This window comes from Molothrus ater, chromosome 8 (assembly GCF_012460135.2).
Source record: "Molothrus ater isolate BHLD 08-10-18 breed brown headed cowbird chromosome 8, BPBGC_Mater_1.1, whole genome shotgun sequence".
In the NCBI taxonomy this organism is placed as follows: Eukaryota; Metazoa; Chordata; class Aves; order Passeriformes; family Icteridae; genus Molothrus; species Molothrus ater.
In genome coordinates, this window is record NC_050485.2 from 27,377,227 (window position 1) to 27,393,092 (window position 15,866).

Genomic DNA, 15,866 nt, shown 5'->3' on the forward strand with positions numbered 1-15,866 from the left:
ATACTCATATTATGTAATAGATATGGTATCCTTTGAGGCGTCCTCAGACTTTCAGGCCCTATAAACCCAAGCTTTCCCCTGGGAAACAAAATAAATGTCAAAAAAATCCATTAGAGGATTGTGTCCAATATGACCAACCTCTGTCCAGGGCTAGCTGTGAGAGTCTGGAGGAAAAAGTAGGTTTTGCTAACCTGTCTGAAATGGCTCCCAAACACTGAAGCATAAAATAGTAAAGAAAATTTATAGCTACCTCTCCCGCTTGGCCTTTCCCCAACCCTTAGTGTTCATCATTCAGGGCTTTAAAATGGTAAAAGAAAAAGTTGTAAATGCAGACAAAATCAAACCAAAACAAACCTCTTAAAAACAAACTCAGATCCAAGATACTCTTGCCCTCCAAATCAGGGAAATTCACACCTCATTGCCACGAACGGGGATTCAGACAAGGTATATCCAAATGGGAACAAAGTTATTTGAATGAAAAATCCAGCCATCCTCTTTCCTCTGCCTTCCTCCATCAGCTCCCTGAAGCAACGAGCAGCAAGAAACCTCTTCGGCCTTGCAACGTTTGAAGTGAAACTTTTTGGGAAATACTGAAAGTCACTCACAGTCCCAAGGGAACGGTGATCCATTTTTTTTCCACTCTCCCTTCTTTGTAGTTTGCTTTCCCCTATATACTTTTTTTTTCCTTACTGCAGCTTTTCTGATCACAGTATCACAGTGACTTTATCGCCGTCACCTCCTCATTGTGAACCAGCCCATCCCTTGGAGGCAGAGAGCTATTGTGGAGGTGGTAAGTAATTTGTTTTGTTCAATGGATTTCTTGTTATGCATGCATGCAAAGCCACTTTTATCTCACATTTAAATTTGTGTTTTCCCTCTTATGATTGGTTTTGTGACATCAAAAAGCTTTCAGCATCTTCAAAAAATCAAGAAGAACAAACTCTTAGAAAAATAAAATAAAAATAAAAAGAAATCCTTCCTAACACACCCAGTATTTCAGCACAGCTTTAGAAAAGAAGAGATTCACTTGGGATACTGGCTACTAACGACTATGGAAATAAGCCTGATTTTTTGATCTCTAGGCCCAAACATTATTCATTTTTTTTTCCTTAGCCTCAAACAATGTCTTCAGATAGCCCAGGTAAAAGCAAGCCAGAAACAAAACAACATCATAGAGGAATTGCTTTATGCAGATACTTTCAGCTACACTACACAACTCACATTGTCTTTGAACCCAGTGTGATGAGAGAATGATTTGAGACTCCAGGGACAACTCCTGGATATGTTTTTACTTCAGCACACTGTAGTAAGACAGAAATCTTTGGCTTAAGAAATGTGTTCAGCAATCTTCTGCATTTGGGGGGGGGTGTTTATTTCTGTCTCTCTAGTAACTCTTTGGACAATTCTGAGAGCTGAGGTCAAGGAGCAGACACACTGGACATATGAGGTTATGGAGAATCTCTTTAACCTTTAAAATATTTTGTCCATGCTTACTGGGTGGCTGAGAGCAGGGGTGGGAAAGTCCAAGCAAATCCTTCTCATAACCAGAATAAGAGGCTATAATTGCAAGGCTGATTTTTGGGGAAGGAGCCAAGTATATCCTTTGATTTTCAGTTATGTGCCTACTTTTCTAAGAACGCTTTTATCAATTTACTTCTTGGGAATTGGTTAGAATTTGCCTAAATATCTACCACAAATTGAAATATTGAACCTCAGTACAAGTGAATTGCACACAGCCTGTGGACTCTGACATGCAGGACCCAGGTTTTTAGATTCAAATAACTCCAGGAGAGAATACAGTCCATAGAATGGCTTTCAGAAGTTTTCTTAGAAATTGCATCATAACTGTTTGGAACATTTATCTCCAGTTCCATTTGTTTCTGTAAAATCAGACTCTTTCTAGAAGCAACTGAACAGCAAAGATTTTTTTAAAATTTGATCCTCTATGACATTTCCCATTCAACACTCATTCTTTGATGAAGAGGTGTGGAGCATAGGGGCAAGGGATCTTCTCTGAAGCAGCAAGGCAATGCACACAGCAGAGGCCTTGCTGCCTCCCAGGCATCCTGGCTCTCCGAGTCATGGTGAATAAGTGATGCTGGCTGGGACACATGTGCTTTTAATACAATGTTCTTTAGTGGGAGAAAAACCAGAACCCTGTCTTGCTGCAAATTTACAGTTATAAAGCTGGAGTCACTTTACTGACCAAAACAGAGCCCTCAGCAAAAAAAAAAGAAAAGGCAGGTAAAATTTAAGCATGAGCATGGTCTTACATCTCACACTATGGGAAAGACCTGGGATGCAGAGACAGCCATCCTGCACCTTCAATAAAATCTTTTGTCCTAGATTTTTCCTAGGGCAGGGGACGTTCCTTGCCCCAAGGTGGGGAATACTACATTGCCATAACTGTGGCAGGAGCAGGGGACTCAGTTTCACAGCTGTTCATGTGAACCCACTCCCACCTAGGGAACATATCTATCAGCATTTGGCCCAACACAGATCTGTGTTGGGGCTCAAAAAATGTACAAGAAGCATCACACAGTGCAAAACAGAGGTGTGACCTAAATTCTGTGTTGTGCACCAGCCATCCTCATTTTTTAAATTGCTCACCACATCCAAGGCAGCCACAGAAAATAGAAATCTGTGCAATAAACAAAAACTTTATTGAGAATTAATTCCACTGCAAGGGTGCTTGTTTTAAAGTGACATGTAGGCTTTGCTATCCCAGCTATCAAACCCATGAGTGCTACTGGACCCAGGGCTACAGAGGTATTTAGGTGCCTAATTCTGGCAAATGTGTCCCTTTCTTTCCCAATGAAATCAGTTCTTCTGTTCTCAGCCCCTTTGTGAATGTGGACTGAAGGTATTAATTATCCTGAGGAAGGGATTTTGGGTACTGTGGGAGTCTTTCCACTGCCATGAATGCGAGCAGGACTGATTGGGAAGGTAATTTGAGGCCATTACCAGCAAAGGCAGGAGGAAGGAGGTCTTCTAGCCGGGCCTGAAACCTTCCCCCTCCAGCCCCATGTTCACTGCTGCCCTTGAATTTTAGGGGCTTTTCATTCTGGCAAATGTATTTTATGAACCTGATGTACACTTAGCTAGAACAATCCCACACTGGGATCCAATTTCAAACCCACAAAGGTTGATTTATCCTTTTTCAGGCTATGTACTCATTTGAACTAAAATTACCCTGCTGCCTGCCTTCTTGATAGCAATTACATCTAAAGAGAGAGAACCACTGAACTTCATGTATTGGTAATGGTCTTTCCATCTATATTTTTCCTTGGGGATAAAGTTGTATGGGAAAATTAGGCACATTAGCCTCAGAAAAATAGTGAACAAAAATGCATATTTTATACTTTTAAAAAGTATCCTCATGCTACCAATTAGAGACATTATTTAATGCAGGTATTTTAGCATTATGGTGCCAGTCTGTATATAAAACAGAACAAAATCATTTTTGATAGTTATTTAAGGGCATCCTAAATACACTCAAGAATAGTACATTTTAATTTTCAATAATGCCAGCAGACTCAAGCATTCAGATTTTAGCATAACCAGCAGGAAAGCTGTTTGATGTTTTAATTATGTCCCAGAAAATGCTGAATGTGTTATAAAAGAAATCTGAAGAGGGGAGGGGGGGAAAAAAGGTTTTTATTACTGCTCAAGAGGAAGGACGTTTTACAACATAGCATTAAAAATGTAAAATGGAATAAAAAAGAACTCGGATAGTCAAAACTTTGTCTGCAACAAAGTAGGCCAGAGAAGCACAATAATATGTCTGTTAGAAGCAGTCAGCAGTGAGAAGTGAGGGAGAACATTTACATAGACACAGGGCTGAAGGAAAGGAAAAGCCTTAAAATAACCCCAAAGTCTTTTAAATTATGTTTAAGACTAGCCAGAACCCGGTAACCATTCCCAACAAGGTGTCTCGGAGGATTTCAGAGTTCCTGATTAATGTGGTGACCTACTGCTCTCTGATGCAATGCATTTAAAACCCAGCTGGGTATTCGCAGTCGGGATGAGGCTGTTGGGACTTCCTGGGGCTCCATCCTGCTGGCACCGGGGTCAGGCTCCGCAGCAAGGCTCAGGAAAGGTGTCCCCAAGGGAGGGGGAAAACGAGAACCTGAATTGTTGGCAACGAATTGAACCAGATGTACAAAGCCCCAGCAATTCAAGCAGCAATAGGAAGTTGTGTGTGTGTGTGTGTGTGTGTGTGTGTGTGAGAGAGGAGGGAAATTGCCGAGGTTTAACTCTTCCTGCCCTTGGCAGGTGGAGGAGGATGAGTGGGGACAGCACTGCCCTGTCCCGTGTCCCCAGTGCAGGGACCAGTGCAGGACAGGGCTGCCTGAGGGGTGTGGGCAGCCAAAGCCTTTGCTCTGCTCATCCCGCACCCTGCCAGTCCTTGCATACCCATATACCCACAAATTCACTCATTTCTGGCACCCAGGTTTTTTGCCTTGCTACTATTGTGAGCTCCTTTAAGAAAGCAAAATCTTCCATTTGGTTCAGATATATGATTTACGTCGGGTCGATATGTTTTTATCCCAAGAAATATTTACTTCAGATTTTTTTTAAACATCAATACAGTAAATTTGTGTATGTATATTTATACTCACATGCATATACAACACATATGAAAGGCAGGTCTGTGATTGTACTACACAAATACATCTTAGTGCCATTGATGCTTTAAAAAAGCCAGCACAAAGCTTTCTGAGGCTATGGCTTATTAAAAAGAATAGCCCTTTATTGATAAAATCATAAATTATGTATCTAAACAAAGCAAACAAAAAAAGGGGCCTGTTTTATTATGTAGTTGATAATGTCAAAATGACGAAAGATTTTGGAGTCAGATGTCAATGAAACAGTGCTGTGAAACCTCCTTGAGCAGAATGGTATTTCAAAATGTCCAGTGTCATGCCTGGGTATTATGATATATGTTTCTTATTTACCATCTCAGTTCTTAGAGCTTCTATGCTTTTGATATCTTGACTGTTTGCTTAAACTCTGTATGCAAAAACAAAGCTCAAATGCAAAGCTGGAGTATTAAGATTAAAGAAGAACTAGGATTCCAAGATTAAAAAGGAGATTAATGTCTCTTGTAAATGTGTATAGTTAGTCTGATTTTAGAGGCTTTTTGGCAAAGATTTAAAAAAAAAAAATCAACATAGTAAAAGAAATAGTCCAGAACGCCTTAAAAAGCATGTGTAGTAGAAAAGTCTTCTTCCAGCTGTAAATGAGCCACACTCTGGTGCCCATGACAAAAGTTAATGTTAGAGGGAGCAGCAAAGCCCCAAATGATGCAGTTTGAATGTCTTTCCCTTATTGCACCCTATTCTCTTATGCCCTTTCCATTTATTTTAGCCTGAAGCAGCCACAGAGGGCTCTCATTCCCGGTGACAATTTGGAGAGCAGAGGCAGGAGGGCGGCTCTTGCCCGAGCCCAGGCAGGTGCTGCATGCCCAGGTGCGGTGTCCCCGTCCCTCTCACACTCAGAGGTGTTTCCCAGGCCGCCCGGACACGCAGACACCTCCGGAGAGCATCAGAGACCCGGGCTCCTCCTCCCCACCTTCCCATCCCTCCTACATCAGAAGTGGAACTTGTCACCAAGAGAGCAGCTGGCATTGTCATTCCATGCTGTAAACTTTCACCTTTTGAACAGTGTTTCTGTGTCTGTGCCAGGGCTGGGAGTCTAAGAGTTCAGGGAGACAAAAACTTGCTTGACAAGCAAAGGTTTCTCTTTAAAAAAGAAGAGGAGAGGGAAAAAAGTGCTTCAGACTCACGGGAATAGGTGGAAGCGGCAGAGGCTTGAGACAAAGATCAGAAGTGATCCCGAATTGTTGTCGGAGAATGCTGGGAGAGGGATCGGCATCCTCCGGCGAGCGGGCGATGGAGCGCGCCTGGCGGCTGCAGTCGGGGTGCCGGGAATTTCAGATTCAATTCCTTCCTACGGCCTTTCCTGCGTATTGCCATTGTTTGCACTTGCTTCTGGCCTCGGCCGGAGAGGAGGCGATGTTCCCCTGCTGCGGGTGAGATGCAGCCCAGGGCTCCTCGCCTTCCCCGCAAATGATGCTGAACAAACCCCGGCTGCCACGCACGGAAACCGAGCGCAATCACCGGCCACTTACGGGCTGGTTCTCACTTTCTCCTTCTGTGCCTTTCACCTTTTTTGACTTGTGAACCATGAAGTGTTTTCCAGAGGAGTAGGTCCCTTTTGAAATGCACATTCCTTAAGTGCTGTACTGCATAAATGGACTTGTTTTTCTTAGCCACCTCTCACAGACAACTTAGAAGTAGACCACAGAGCTCCCCAGAGGTCTGCAGACCCCCGGGTTGAAAACTAACACTCTAATGTTAATCCTTTCAGCTGCCCAGTCCAGGAAATGTGATTATTTTGCAACTGAAAGAGCAGAGGCAAAGAAAGGTGATGCCAGAAAACAGGAATTTTGAAAGCTCTGCTCCCATCTAGGAGCACAGCCACGACTGGAAGTGAGGGGTGGTTTTCCTACACATCTTTCAGATGCTATTGAAATCACTCCTGAAATGTTCCCCTTTCATTAGATGTCTAAATTCACATCCATAAGTGCTAAACCCCTCTGACTTGGGTAGAGCCCACCCCCCAAGAAAATCAGACTGGTTTAGTCCTTTCTGTAGCACTGGACATGGCTGGGTGGTGAAAGGAAATAGTGCCAGGTTTTGGATGAGATACTGAGTGAGACACTGAGATTTTAGAGGTGGTTGGTGTTCATAAACACTGGGAGCACGTCTCCACCTGCTCCCCTGGGATTCCTCTCTCTTAAAGTGGAGCACAGTTTGAACACTTTGATTCCCACAAGTATATTCAAATTAAATTTGGCATTCACAGATTTGTAGATTTTTGAGGCCAGCAGTGCATCCTTTTTTCACCCATTTTTCCCTGCATTCAACCCAGTAATGTGCATCTGACTAGAGCAGAGCTTTTGTTGATTAAAGCACATCGGCCAGAAAAATGTTCAGACCTGATTTGAAGACATCAGGAGAGAGAGACTCCACCTCTTCCCTTGGTGGTTCATTCTAGTGGCTAATCACCCTCAATGTTAAATATTTGTGCCATTCTTGCTAGATTAAAGAACATTTCAGTACGTGGCATTCCTATGAGATAATGCTTGCAATGAAGTAACCTTTTAATCTTCTTTTTGATAAATTAAACAGTGTGAGATCTTTAGGTTTTGCACTGTCAAACATTATCTACAGTCAGTAAATCATTTCTGTAGCTCTTCTCTGAGCTTCCTCCAATTTCATGATGCCCTTTTTTAGCATGACAACCGGATCCCACAGTCTAGCATATGCTTGCCTGTGGTGTATTCTATAAACTGCTTATTCTTTTCTTTACCAGGAGGGTGAGAATCATCCCACCCAACTTTAGCCAAACTAGAAGTTCTTGTATCTAAAAATCAGCAAAATTTCAGCTGATCTGCCAGGATGCCTCTGTAGTCACAGAGAGAGTTGGACAGTCCTGAAGGGCAGGCTTTCCCATTTAGGTTATTTTGCTTCAGGGTGCATCAGAACACCTTTTCTTAGAATTCTTCCCACCTTGCCAAGAGGCTGTGTTGCAAATGCCAGCCCTGTATCATCAGCATTCTCCTTTGTCCCCCTGTCAGGATCTCTGTTCTCCATACCTGTAATCAGCAAAGACTTTGAGAGAGCAGGTCAGAAATGTTTTCAAAGAGAGCAAAATTTCCAAAAACAATTTGCAGAGATGTTCTAATGTGGACATAATTTTCACTGAGCCTGATTCATATGCATGAGGCTATTGATGTTTACTAACTGAATCCACTCAAGAAAACATCAGCTAGCTGCAGACAGAGCAGTACTAGTCATTGCAAAAATTCGTTAAGGAGAAATCCCATTCAGGGATGACTCTGTGTTGACAAGTGTATTTTGGAGATCTGCCAAGTAGCCAGCTCTTCACCCATTCATCCTGTGCCTTATCAGTTTTGCAAATACCAGTATTTCAATCGAAACAGTATGTGAATTAAACTTAACAGCAATTCCATAATTATCTTGCTTAAGAAATTCATTATAAAGTACCTCTAATCTTCATTTGCATTTTTCAGTCTTTTTTCTTATTCCTTTCAATTTATTTTGATTAATTGGCTCTTTTGAGCCAACTGCATATGTTCCTTGCTTGGACTCCCCTGTTTGTATCATTGGTGTAGGTGTCTAGTGACCACCGTCTTTCATGGTTGTAACTAATTAACTCCTGGCAGTCAGGAATGCTGCACTGAATCTGTACATTTCTCATAAAAAGAATTATCCTTTATAATTCTTTTTCTCTCTGTCATATTTTGTCAAGAAATCCAAGTAATGCTTTATTTAACAGCTGCATGAAACCTCTAGCATATGCCTCCCAAATTGAGGGCCCCCTAACAGTGCAATTGTTCCCCTTGCTGTGTTCCAGAGAGATCTTAAGGAGAATCATGTCCTGTTTTCTGGTTTGATTTAGTGGTCTACAAAGTGTCCTACCACTACCACTTCCTGAGCTTTCTGAGTCAGGTAGGTGATTGAAGAGGCATTCAAATTCCTGGTGCTCACTCCGGGCTCTTGATAGCTAGAAAACCAGATAATGGTGCTTTTACTGTTCATATTTCACCTCTTTTACCCTTTCTGTTGTTCCATAACAGGACGAGATGGCTGCAGGAAGCAGCACCACAAAGTCAGCAGCATGAAGTGGATGATGATGTGGTGACATTTCCTGAAAGTCTTCTGCCCTGGAATTTTGTGAAGGGTCTTGACAGTGTGATGGCATCCCACAGCTCCTTGTGCATCTTCAGGTAAGTGCACAGTGTACCCACAGGCCATCCAAATCACAGGATCAGAGGAGTCAAAGACAGGAAAAGTCTGTCAGATCACAGAGCACATGTCCCTGACAGTGAGCACTGTCATTCCTGCTCCAGCACATGTCAGATCTCAAACTGAGACCACAACTGCTCTCAGCTAAAGGGCCAAAGGGAGATGGATGCACTTTTTCTTCATTTTGTTTTGGTTTGGTTTTGAAGCCTGGTATTCTCAGTGGTTCAGAAAGACTTTCTGCTGTGTTCTAGTGGGTAGAAAGCTAAGCCCAGCACTTGAGTCTGGTTGCTGTGCTGCCCTGGCTGGTGGTGAGTGTGGGTCAGAGCAACTCACTTTTTCCACCTGTCCCTGAGAGTGAGTCATGATGGGCACTAATAAAGTGAGCCTTCTCTCCTCATCCAGACAAGTGGGTTTTTTTCTGAGACTCTTTAGAGAGTGCAGGCAGAAATCAATCTCCTCACAAGCTTGAGAAAAGAACCCAGTAACACCCAGGACTGTGAAACCTGTGGCACAAAAATCACAGTGATCAAAGTCAAGTACTTTAATAGCTTTAGGCAAAAATACCTCCCAAACTGTGTTGTCTCTTTTTGACATCTCCTGCTGGTGCCTGGGACACAGCAGAGGAATGGGAAGGCAGCCATGCTGATGAACACCACAATGACAAGGACAAGCCTCTGAAGGAGCAGCATTTGGGCCCAGAGCTAAACAAGAAGGATCGGAAAGAAGCAGGAGTGGGAAGGCTTAGCTGGTGTGAGAAGAGTGGATTAGAGAGTGAGCAGTGCTGTGGGTGAGAGATGGGAGCTGGGAGGAGGAGATAATTGCAGGGGAAGAAGGAGTGGGAGCCAGGGAGAGTGGCTATGGCTATAACTGAGAAAGGCTGGTGGAGAAGGATCAGAAGGAGCAAGGCAGGTATTGTATGTGTAGTGAGGGGATGGGAGCAGAGGGGCTGGCAGGGTGAAGGTAAGGGGGGATGGGAAAGCTGGAGTCAGATCTTTGTGAGCTGGGTAAGCCACAGCTCACCTCCGTTTCCTTCCCACTACACCCCATCTGGGGAGAGCACAGCCCTTCACAAAGCTGCTCTGGGAGTGATGCTCAAAGACTCATTTGTCTGGGCTGGGTGAAGACAGGGCTGTGCTGACTCCTTGTCCTCTGACATCTCCAACCTGCCGAGCTTTGGTGTCAGCAACCTGCCAGTTGTGCAGCACAGCTGTTGTTGTGTGTTCTGTGATTCTAACACAGCAGGAAATGTGCATTTAACTCCAGAGACAGCACAGCAGCCCAGCCTTGAAAGTCACAGTTCCCTGCCTCTCTGTGCAACTTTTTGCGACACAAGTTTAATTCAGCAGGATGTTTGCAGTTACTGATTTTTATTCTCCTTTCCTGGGGTTCATTTAGAGCCTTACCTCTGCCTGCTTAGCAGATCCTTTTCTCACACTGGACTAACAAAACTTTGGGTGAGACTGGTCTCTTGAAGAGCGGAATTCACTTCACGTGGTTACAGGAGACCCCTAGGAAATTTGGTCCATTCATTTGTGGACCAGAGGAAACACTTTGTGACCACATGTATCAGTCAGGGACTTGTCTGTCCCAGCTTGCAGGCTCCTGCTATGGTCCATTAGGAATGCACCATTCCTCAGGAACAAAGACAGCTATGTTGCAACAAGCAGTTGTGGGAAACTATCAAATCAGAAAAAAAGAGAAAATAATACAAAAATCAGGGCTTAAGGTACATTACAGTTGTTGTGGGTCCCTGACTTTTATGGGGGAAATTTGGAAGTGCTTCTACTAGAACCTGAAGTACATTGAGCTGAATGCCAATCACTGCAAATTATGAAGATTCAAGCAAGCTTCTTTATATTTGTGTGAGGCCTGATTGTTTCTTCCTCTTGCCCCATATTATTTGCTCTACAAATCCATTAGCATTGCTTTTTCTTGCTGCATCCAAGATACTGCAGTCTATCACTTGAGCTATTCACATTACATTTTTCCTTTCTTTGGAAGACAATCTTGTCTTCAATCAAAGACCTCTTGACAAAAGGAAATAGGAACAAGAACTTGAGATGGCATAATGCAGCAAAGTGCTTTCCATACACCTGCATAATACAATTCAGTCTGCCTTTACTTTCAAAATTATGCTGAAAGATTTCTGTTGTTTACATTTGTTTGTGTGTGCCCCGACCCATTGCTCATTTAACCTTGAGGTTCCCTTCATTCCTCCTTCCCCCCACTGCTTCCCTAGTCTGTACCTCCAGCAGTTATTATTTTCTTTGTTGGTAGCAGTTTCTGTAATTGTGTTGCTGCAGCCAACACACAGGCATTTCTTTAGTCCTTTTTTGTACCAAGGAGACAGAGTGCAACAGTCAGGTGGGTGTAAGTATTTAAGATGATTTGTCAAACAGAATCCAGTGTCTCATTTTTAGAACATCTTCTTTAGGGCCAGTGATGAAGGGCTTTAGATTGGTTCAGGATTTTTTCTGTAATGAAAGGATATATTTGAGGGGAAAAGTACTTAAAAATCAAAGGTGTGATGGGAATGACAGTGCAGAACTGGAGCTCCAGGAAGGTCTGCAGCTGATTTTGGTTGAGTCATGGTGTCCTTTGAGAGCATGCTGGACAGATTCCCTATGGGAAGCAAGGGAGACAGGAATTATTGCCTTCCTATGAAAAGGTAGCTCTTACAGCTCCTGCAGGGCAGGTGGAAATCATGCTGTGTTATTGACACCCACCTCCTTAGGCTGTTCCTGCTACAGGTCTTGCTTTGGGTTTCACTGAGGAACATGGTGAGGATGCATTTGCCATGTCCCAGCCATCTCCTCTTCTTTTTCAGACTCTGCTGGGTCCCTTATTTGTTTCCCACTGTGGCTGGTATAACTGTGGTCACTTCTTCCTTGCTCAAATCGCTTTGTGACTCTTTATTTGCCATCTCATGTGTAAACTTAAAATCCTAGGGCTGATCCAAAACATCTTGGCTTTGCTGGAATCTGAGCTGTGATGAGGTAGGGTTTTGTAGGCTGGTTTCCTAGATCACCTGAGAGGCAAAATGTGGGGAGGAATTCTGAGGGCATCTCCAGCAGCAAGCATGTCTTTCCTCACAGAAAACCCCTTAAATCCTCTAATCTTCACTTCCCAGTCGCATAAATGTGCATCCATAAAACTTTGTTCATTTTGGTGTATTTGTTTGAGACAGACAGAAGCATCTATAGCTGATCTTTTTTGCTAACAGAGTAATATTGAAGGATCACCTTTTTGATACAACACACAACACTCAAATGTGTCTTCCCAAATATTTTTTGTCCAGAATGTAGTTCCAAGCAAGCAGCTCTAAATGTCCCAGTGTTCATTGGTGCCCCTGTGCTGGCATCCTGAGGCTGCTGAAGCCACATATGAGTGGTCAGCAGTAACACTGGGATGGAGCCCTTGTTTTAGGGTGGAAACCTCATATGATGTACAATTTTCAATATCCCTTATGGTGAAAGCTGTTTCCACCCACATTGTTGTCAGTGTCAAGCCTGCTCAGTCACAGTTATTGGGAATGCTGTAGATGATTCATAAACCCTATCCACCCCCTTGATGACTGTCATAATCTGTGCTCCATATTTAATCTCAGATGGCATTTTGTGGCAGGAATCATTACTTCCACAGACAGAAGAGAAAGAATGAGGAGTTTGTAATTGTGTCCACTAAAAATTCCAAGTGGCTTATGATTTATGGGACAGCTTATTTATTCTGCACCACTTGTGTGTATACTCCTGTACTGTAACCTATGATTTTATAGACACTCTTTCCACCTCAAAGATGTTTGCCTTTTGATAGTGAAACCAACCATCAGTACACACACACTATTTCTAATACTGCATAGTGCCCTGCAGTCTGTAATAGCTGCTACATAAGTGAATCACTAATGATGATATCCTTATTTGAAGCAAAATCTGGCTGGTGACATCTTCTGTGTTTTGCTTATCTCTGTGAGTCTGTGCTCTGTAAATTCACTGGAGCTGTATTGTTTTCTATCAGTGACAGAGCTGACTCTTTGCTGTAGTGATGAGGTACAAGCAATTCAAATCTTCTGAGTTAACAATCATGGACCTTTATCCCTCCCTTCTTTCCTCTCACTTTTTCCACTGGCAATGCCATCTATTACTTTTATGTTTCTCTGTGATCCACTGACTCCCTGACTCCACATGGGATAAAATAGTGGAATGCATCCCTGTACCAACCAACCTGACACAGGAACTTGTGGGAGGCAGGGGACTCTTGGGGGTTTATGCTTCTCAAGAGAGGCTTTAACTGAGGGTGCAATTGCAGAAACACCTATGAATATAAGACTATAGATCCTTTGAAGAGGGAATTTGTAGCATAATCAGGAAATCATAGAAATTATTTTCTTTCTCCATCCTTCTCTAGCTAATTTTTTTTCTTTAAACTGATCTATGGATTTATAATCTCACCTCAGATTTGGGAGCCAGCATAAAAATCTCTCACCCACCAGGTGGCATTTTCTCATATGTCCAGCCTTAATTCCAATGTGAATGCTTTCTACATATAATTATAAAACTGAGGGCCAATAAAGTGCACCTGTAGAGCAGAAACTTGACTGTTCTCAATTCTGTTCTAATTATCAAGCCTCAGAGCAAAAACCAGGTTTCAAAGAAAACTTTCTGTACAGGCCTCAATAGAGTTAAAGGAGAAACATTTTAAGTTGATGAGCTGACACTTGTAGAAGCAAATATATTAAATAAATCATGATTCGTTTTGGGGCTAAATCTGACTTACATCAACTCTGGAAAAACTAGATCCTAATGAGTGACAGTTTGGTGTTTTCTGTCACTTCCTACAGTAATGGCCCCAAGCTGACACTGCTCCGTGGGAGTCTAATACTTCTGAACAAAAGTTTTTTTGGAGTGAGATAGACAAGGTAGAAATCCCAAGGTGACTGGAAGGAATGTCTAATGACTGGAAAGACATATTTACTGGCAGACTGTATGTAAGCTGTGACAGTTGACAGGGCTTGATTGTAATAAATATAGTTGATGAAGAGAAGGCTGACAGGTGAGGACAGAGAGAGAAAAAGAGTCAAAAGATCTGCATTGGCTGAACCCTATTAATGGTAAGTTGGTAACAAAGCCCAGAGTCATAAAAGAAAACAGGTATTGCAAACTGATGTCTAAACAGTGAAATGTGTAGGACTTGCAGGTTGCTGTAACAAGCTCAGATTTGTTGACCTTTCTTCTAGCTATTTTGTAAGTGCTGTTTCCAGTTGATATTTCAGCAGGCAGGCACCTGATTTTTTAAATACTGGGTATGATTAATCATGTAACAGAATAAACCCTGATCAAGGTCATAATTATTGCTTCAATCTCTAACTTTTGCTGCTTTGATCAGGGGATTTGATGTTGGAAAATGTGCCTCCACGTGCTGTGAAGGAGTAAATCTTGCTGGAGACCTGTTCTGCTGGAAACAAAAAGGATTCTTGTAAAGGAAATTTAACAACATAAAACCTGAAAGTGTTTCTTTAAATGCAGAGGCTCACCACACACAAACACACACACACACACACAGACACACACACACACACACACATGGAGTGATTGACCCTGAAAATGGAAACAACTCTGGCATATTAAATCATGACACTTTATAACTGACTGGTCAGAGTTTCAACAATAGGATTTCCAATGAGCTCTGCACTTTCTTCCCCCAGGCAAATGTCACACACTGAAACTAAACAGGATCTTTTTTTTTCTTGTTCATCCCCACGTGCTGTTTTCTGTGCCCAAGATACAAATCTGCATTCAAAAATGCCTTAACCCTTTGGAAGGGCAACTCCCCCTCTTCATGCCCCAGGAGAAGGGAGGTTTGTGTCAGCTGTGGGACGTGGGGACATTTTGCCTGCCTTGGTACCAGGGTCAGCCTGCATGTTTGTTGCACTCCCATTTCAAAAGGGAAGAAAGGGAAAAAAAAAAAAACAGTGGTAAGGGAATATCTGTCTGGGGAAAGCACTCAGAAATTGCACAAACTTAATGTAAAGATTAATAACAGGGGACATCCCTTGTTGGGAATATCGAGTGAGAGTTCTTCTAAGCTCTGGAAATGGGCCCATTTAACAGCAGTGTCACTCTTTGCTTGCTTTCACCACACATGGACAGAGGTGCAAATCCCCTCACTTTCTTGCTTGTACGAAGCACAAAAGCATTTGTGAAATATTGAGACAACTGAAATATTGAGAGAACCTTTCTTGTCGAAAATTGCTTTTATTTTAAGTGGATATCCTCCTTTCCCCCCCCCCCCCCCCACCAGATGCCACAGTCTCTTTAAGTGGTGCTGAGACTAAATGAATTGTAGGGAGCACCAGGGAAAATAAAAAGAGACCATAAAGTCACACTACAAAGGCTCTCAGGGTAGCACAGTGCTCAGTGTCAATCACAGCAATGCTCCCTCTTTGCCTGTCTCCCACACAGCACTGGATCCAGCCACTCTGCTGCTCACTGCTACCTGTTTGGAATTGCAGGATTCAGAGCCATGGCTTGTCAGCATGGGAGTTGTCAGCCTAATTGGCACATCCACACACACTTTATACACTCCTCTGGCTGTCAGTGCACACCTTGTAGGTGGGCATGAGAGTGCCCTGTCAGGTGGAAAGCTCTCCACACTAGCACACAGATGCTTTCTGGACTGGTATTAAGACAATGTTTGTATCCAATGACCTTAAAAATAATTTCTGACCTTAATGACTCTATGACAGCCACAGATACTTTTTATCTGTCCTTTGTGCACTGGTTTATTGCATTCCAGGACATACACCTACACCTCATCTGCTGTCCTGTGCATGTGATGTCAAAGTGAATTTATGGTCATTTACTTCAGTGGCCATCCTTTGATACTCAGGCAGAAGATGGGGGCATCATTGTATTTAAATAGAACAAGTACATTTAATTGTAAATCTGTGAGTACATAAACACACACAGAGTTTCTGCTCTGAAACCCAGCCTTGTGAAACCTGAACTCCATGCCAAGAAATGTCTCATGTAG

General features: G+C 42.7%; 1 protein-coding gene across 1 annotated transcript in view; it reads left to right on the plus strand.

The window, feature by feature from the left end:
- Positions 1-5,855: 5,855 nt before the first annotated feature.
- Positions 5,856-15,866, plus strand: part of LOC129046747 (uncharacterized) — a 70,146-nt gene continuing 60,135 nt past the window's right edge. The window contains exons 1-2 of the mRNA XM_054515675.1: positions 5,856-6,034; positions 8,669-8,818. Of these exons, the coding sequence (XP_054371650.1) occupies positions 5,856-6,034; positions 8,669-8,818 (329 nt within the window). The remainder of the gene's footprint in view (positions 6,035-8,668; positions 8,819-15,866) is intronic.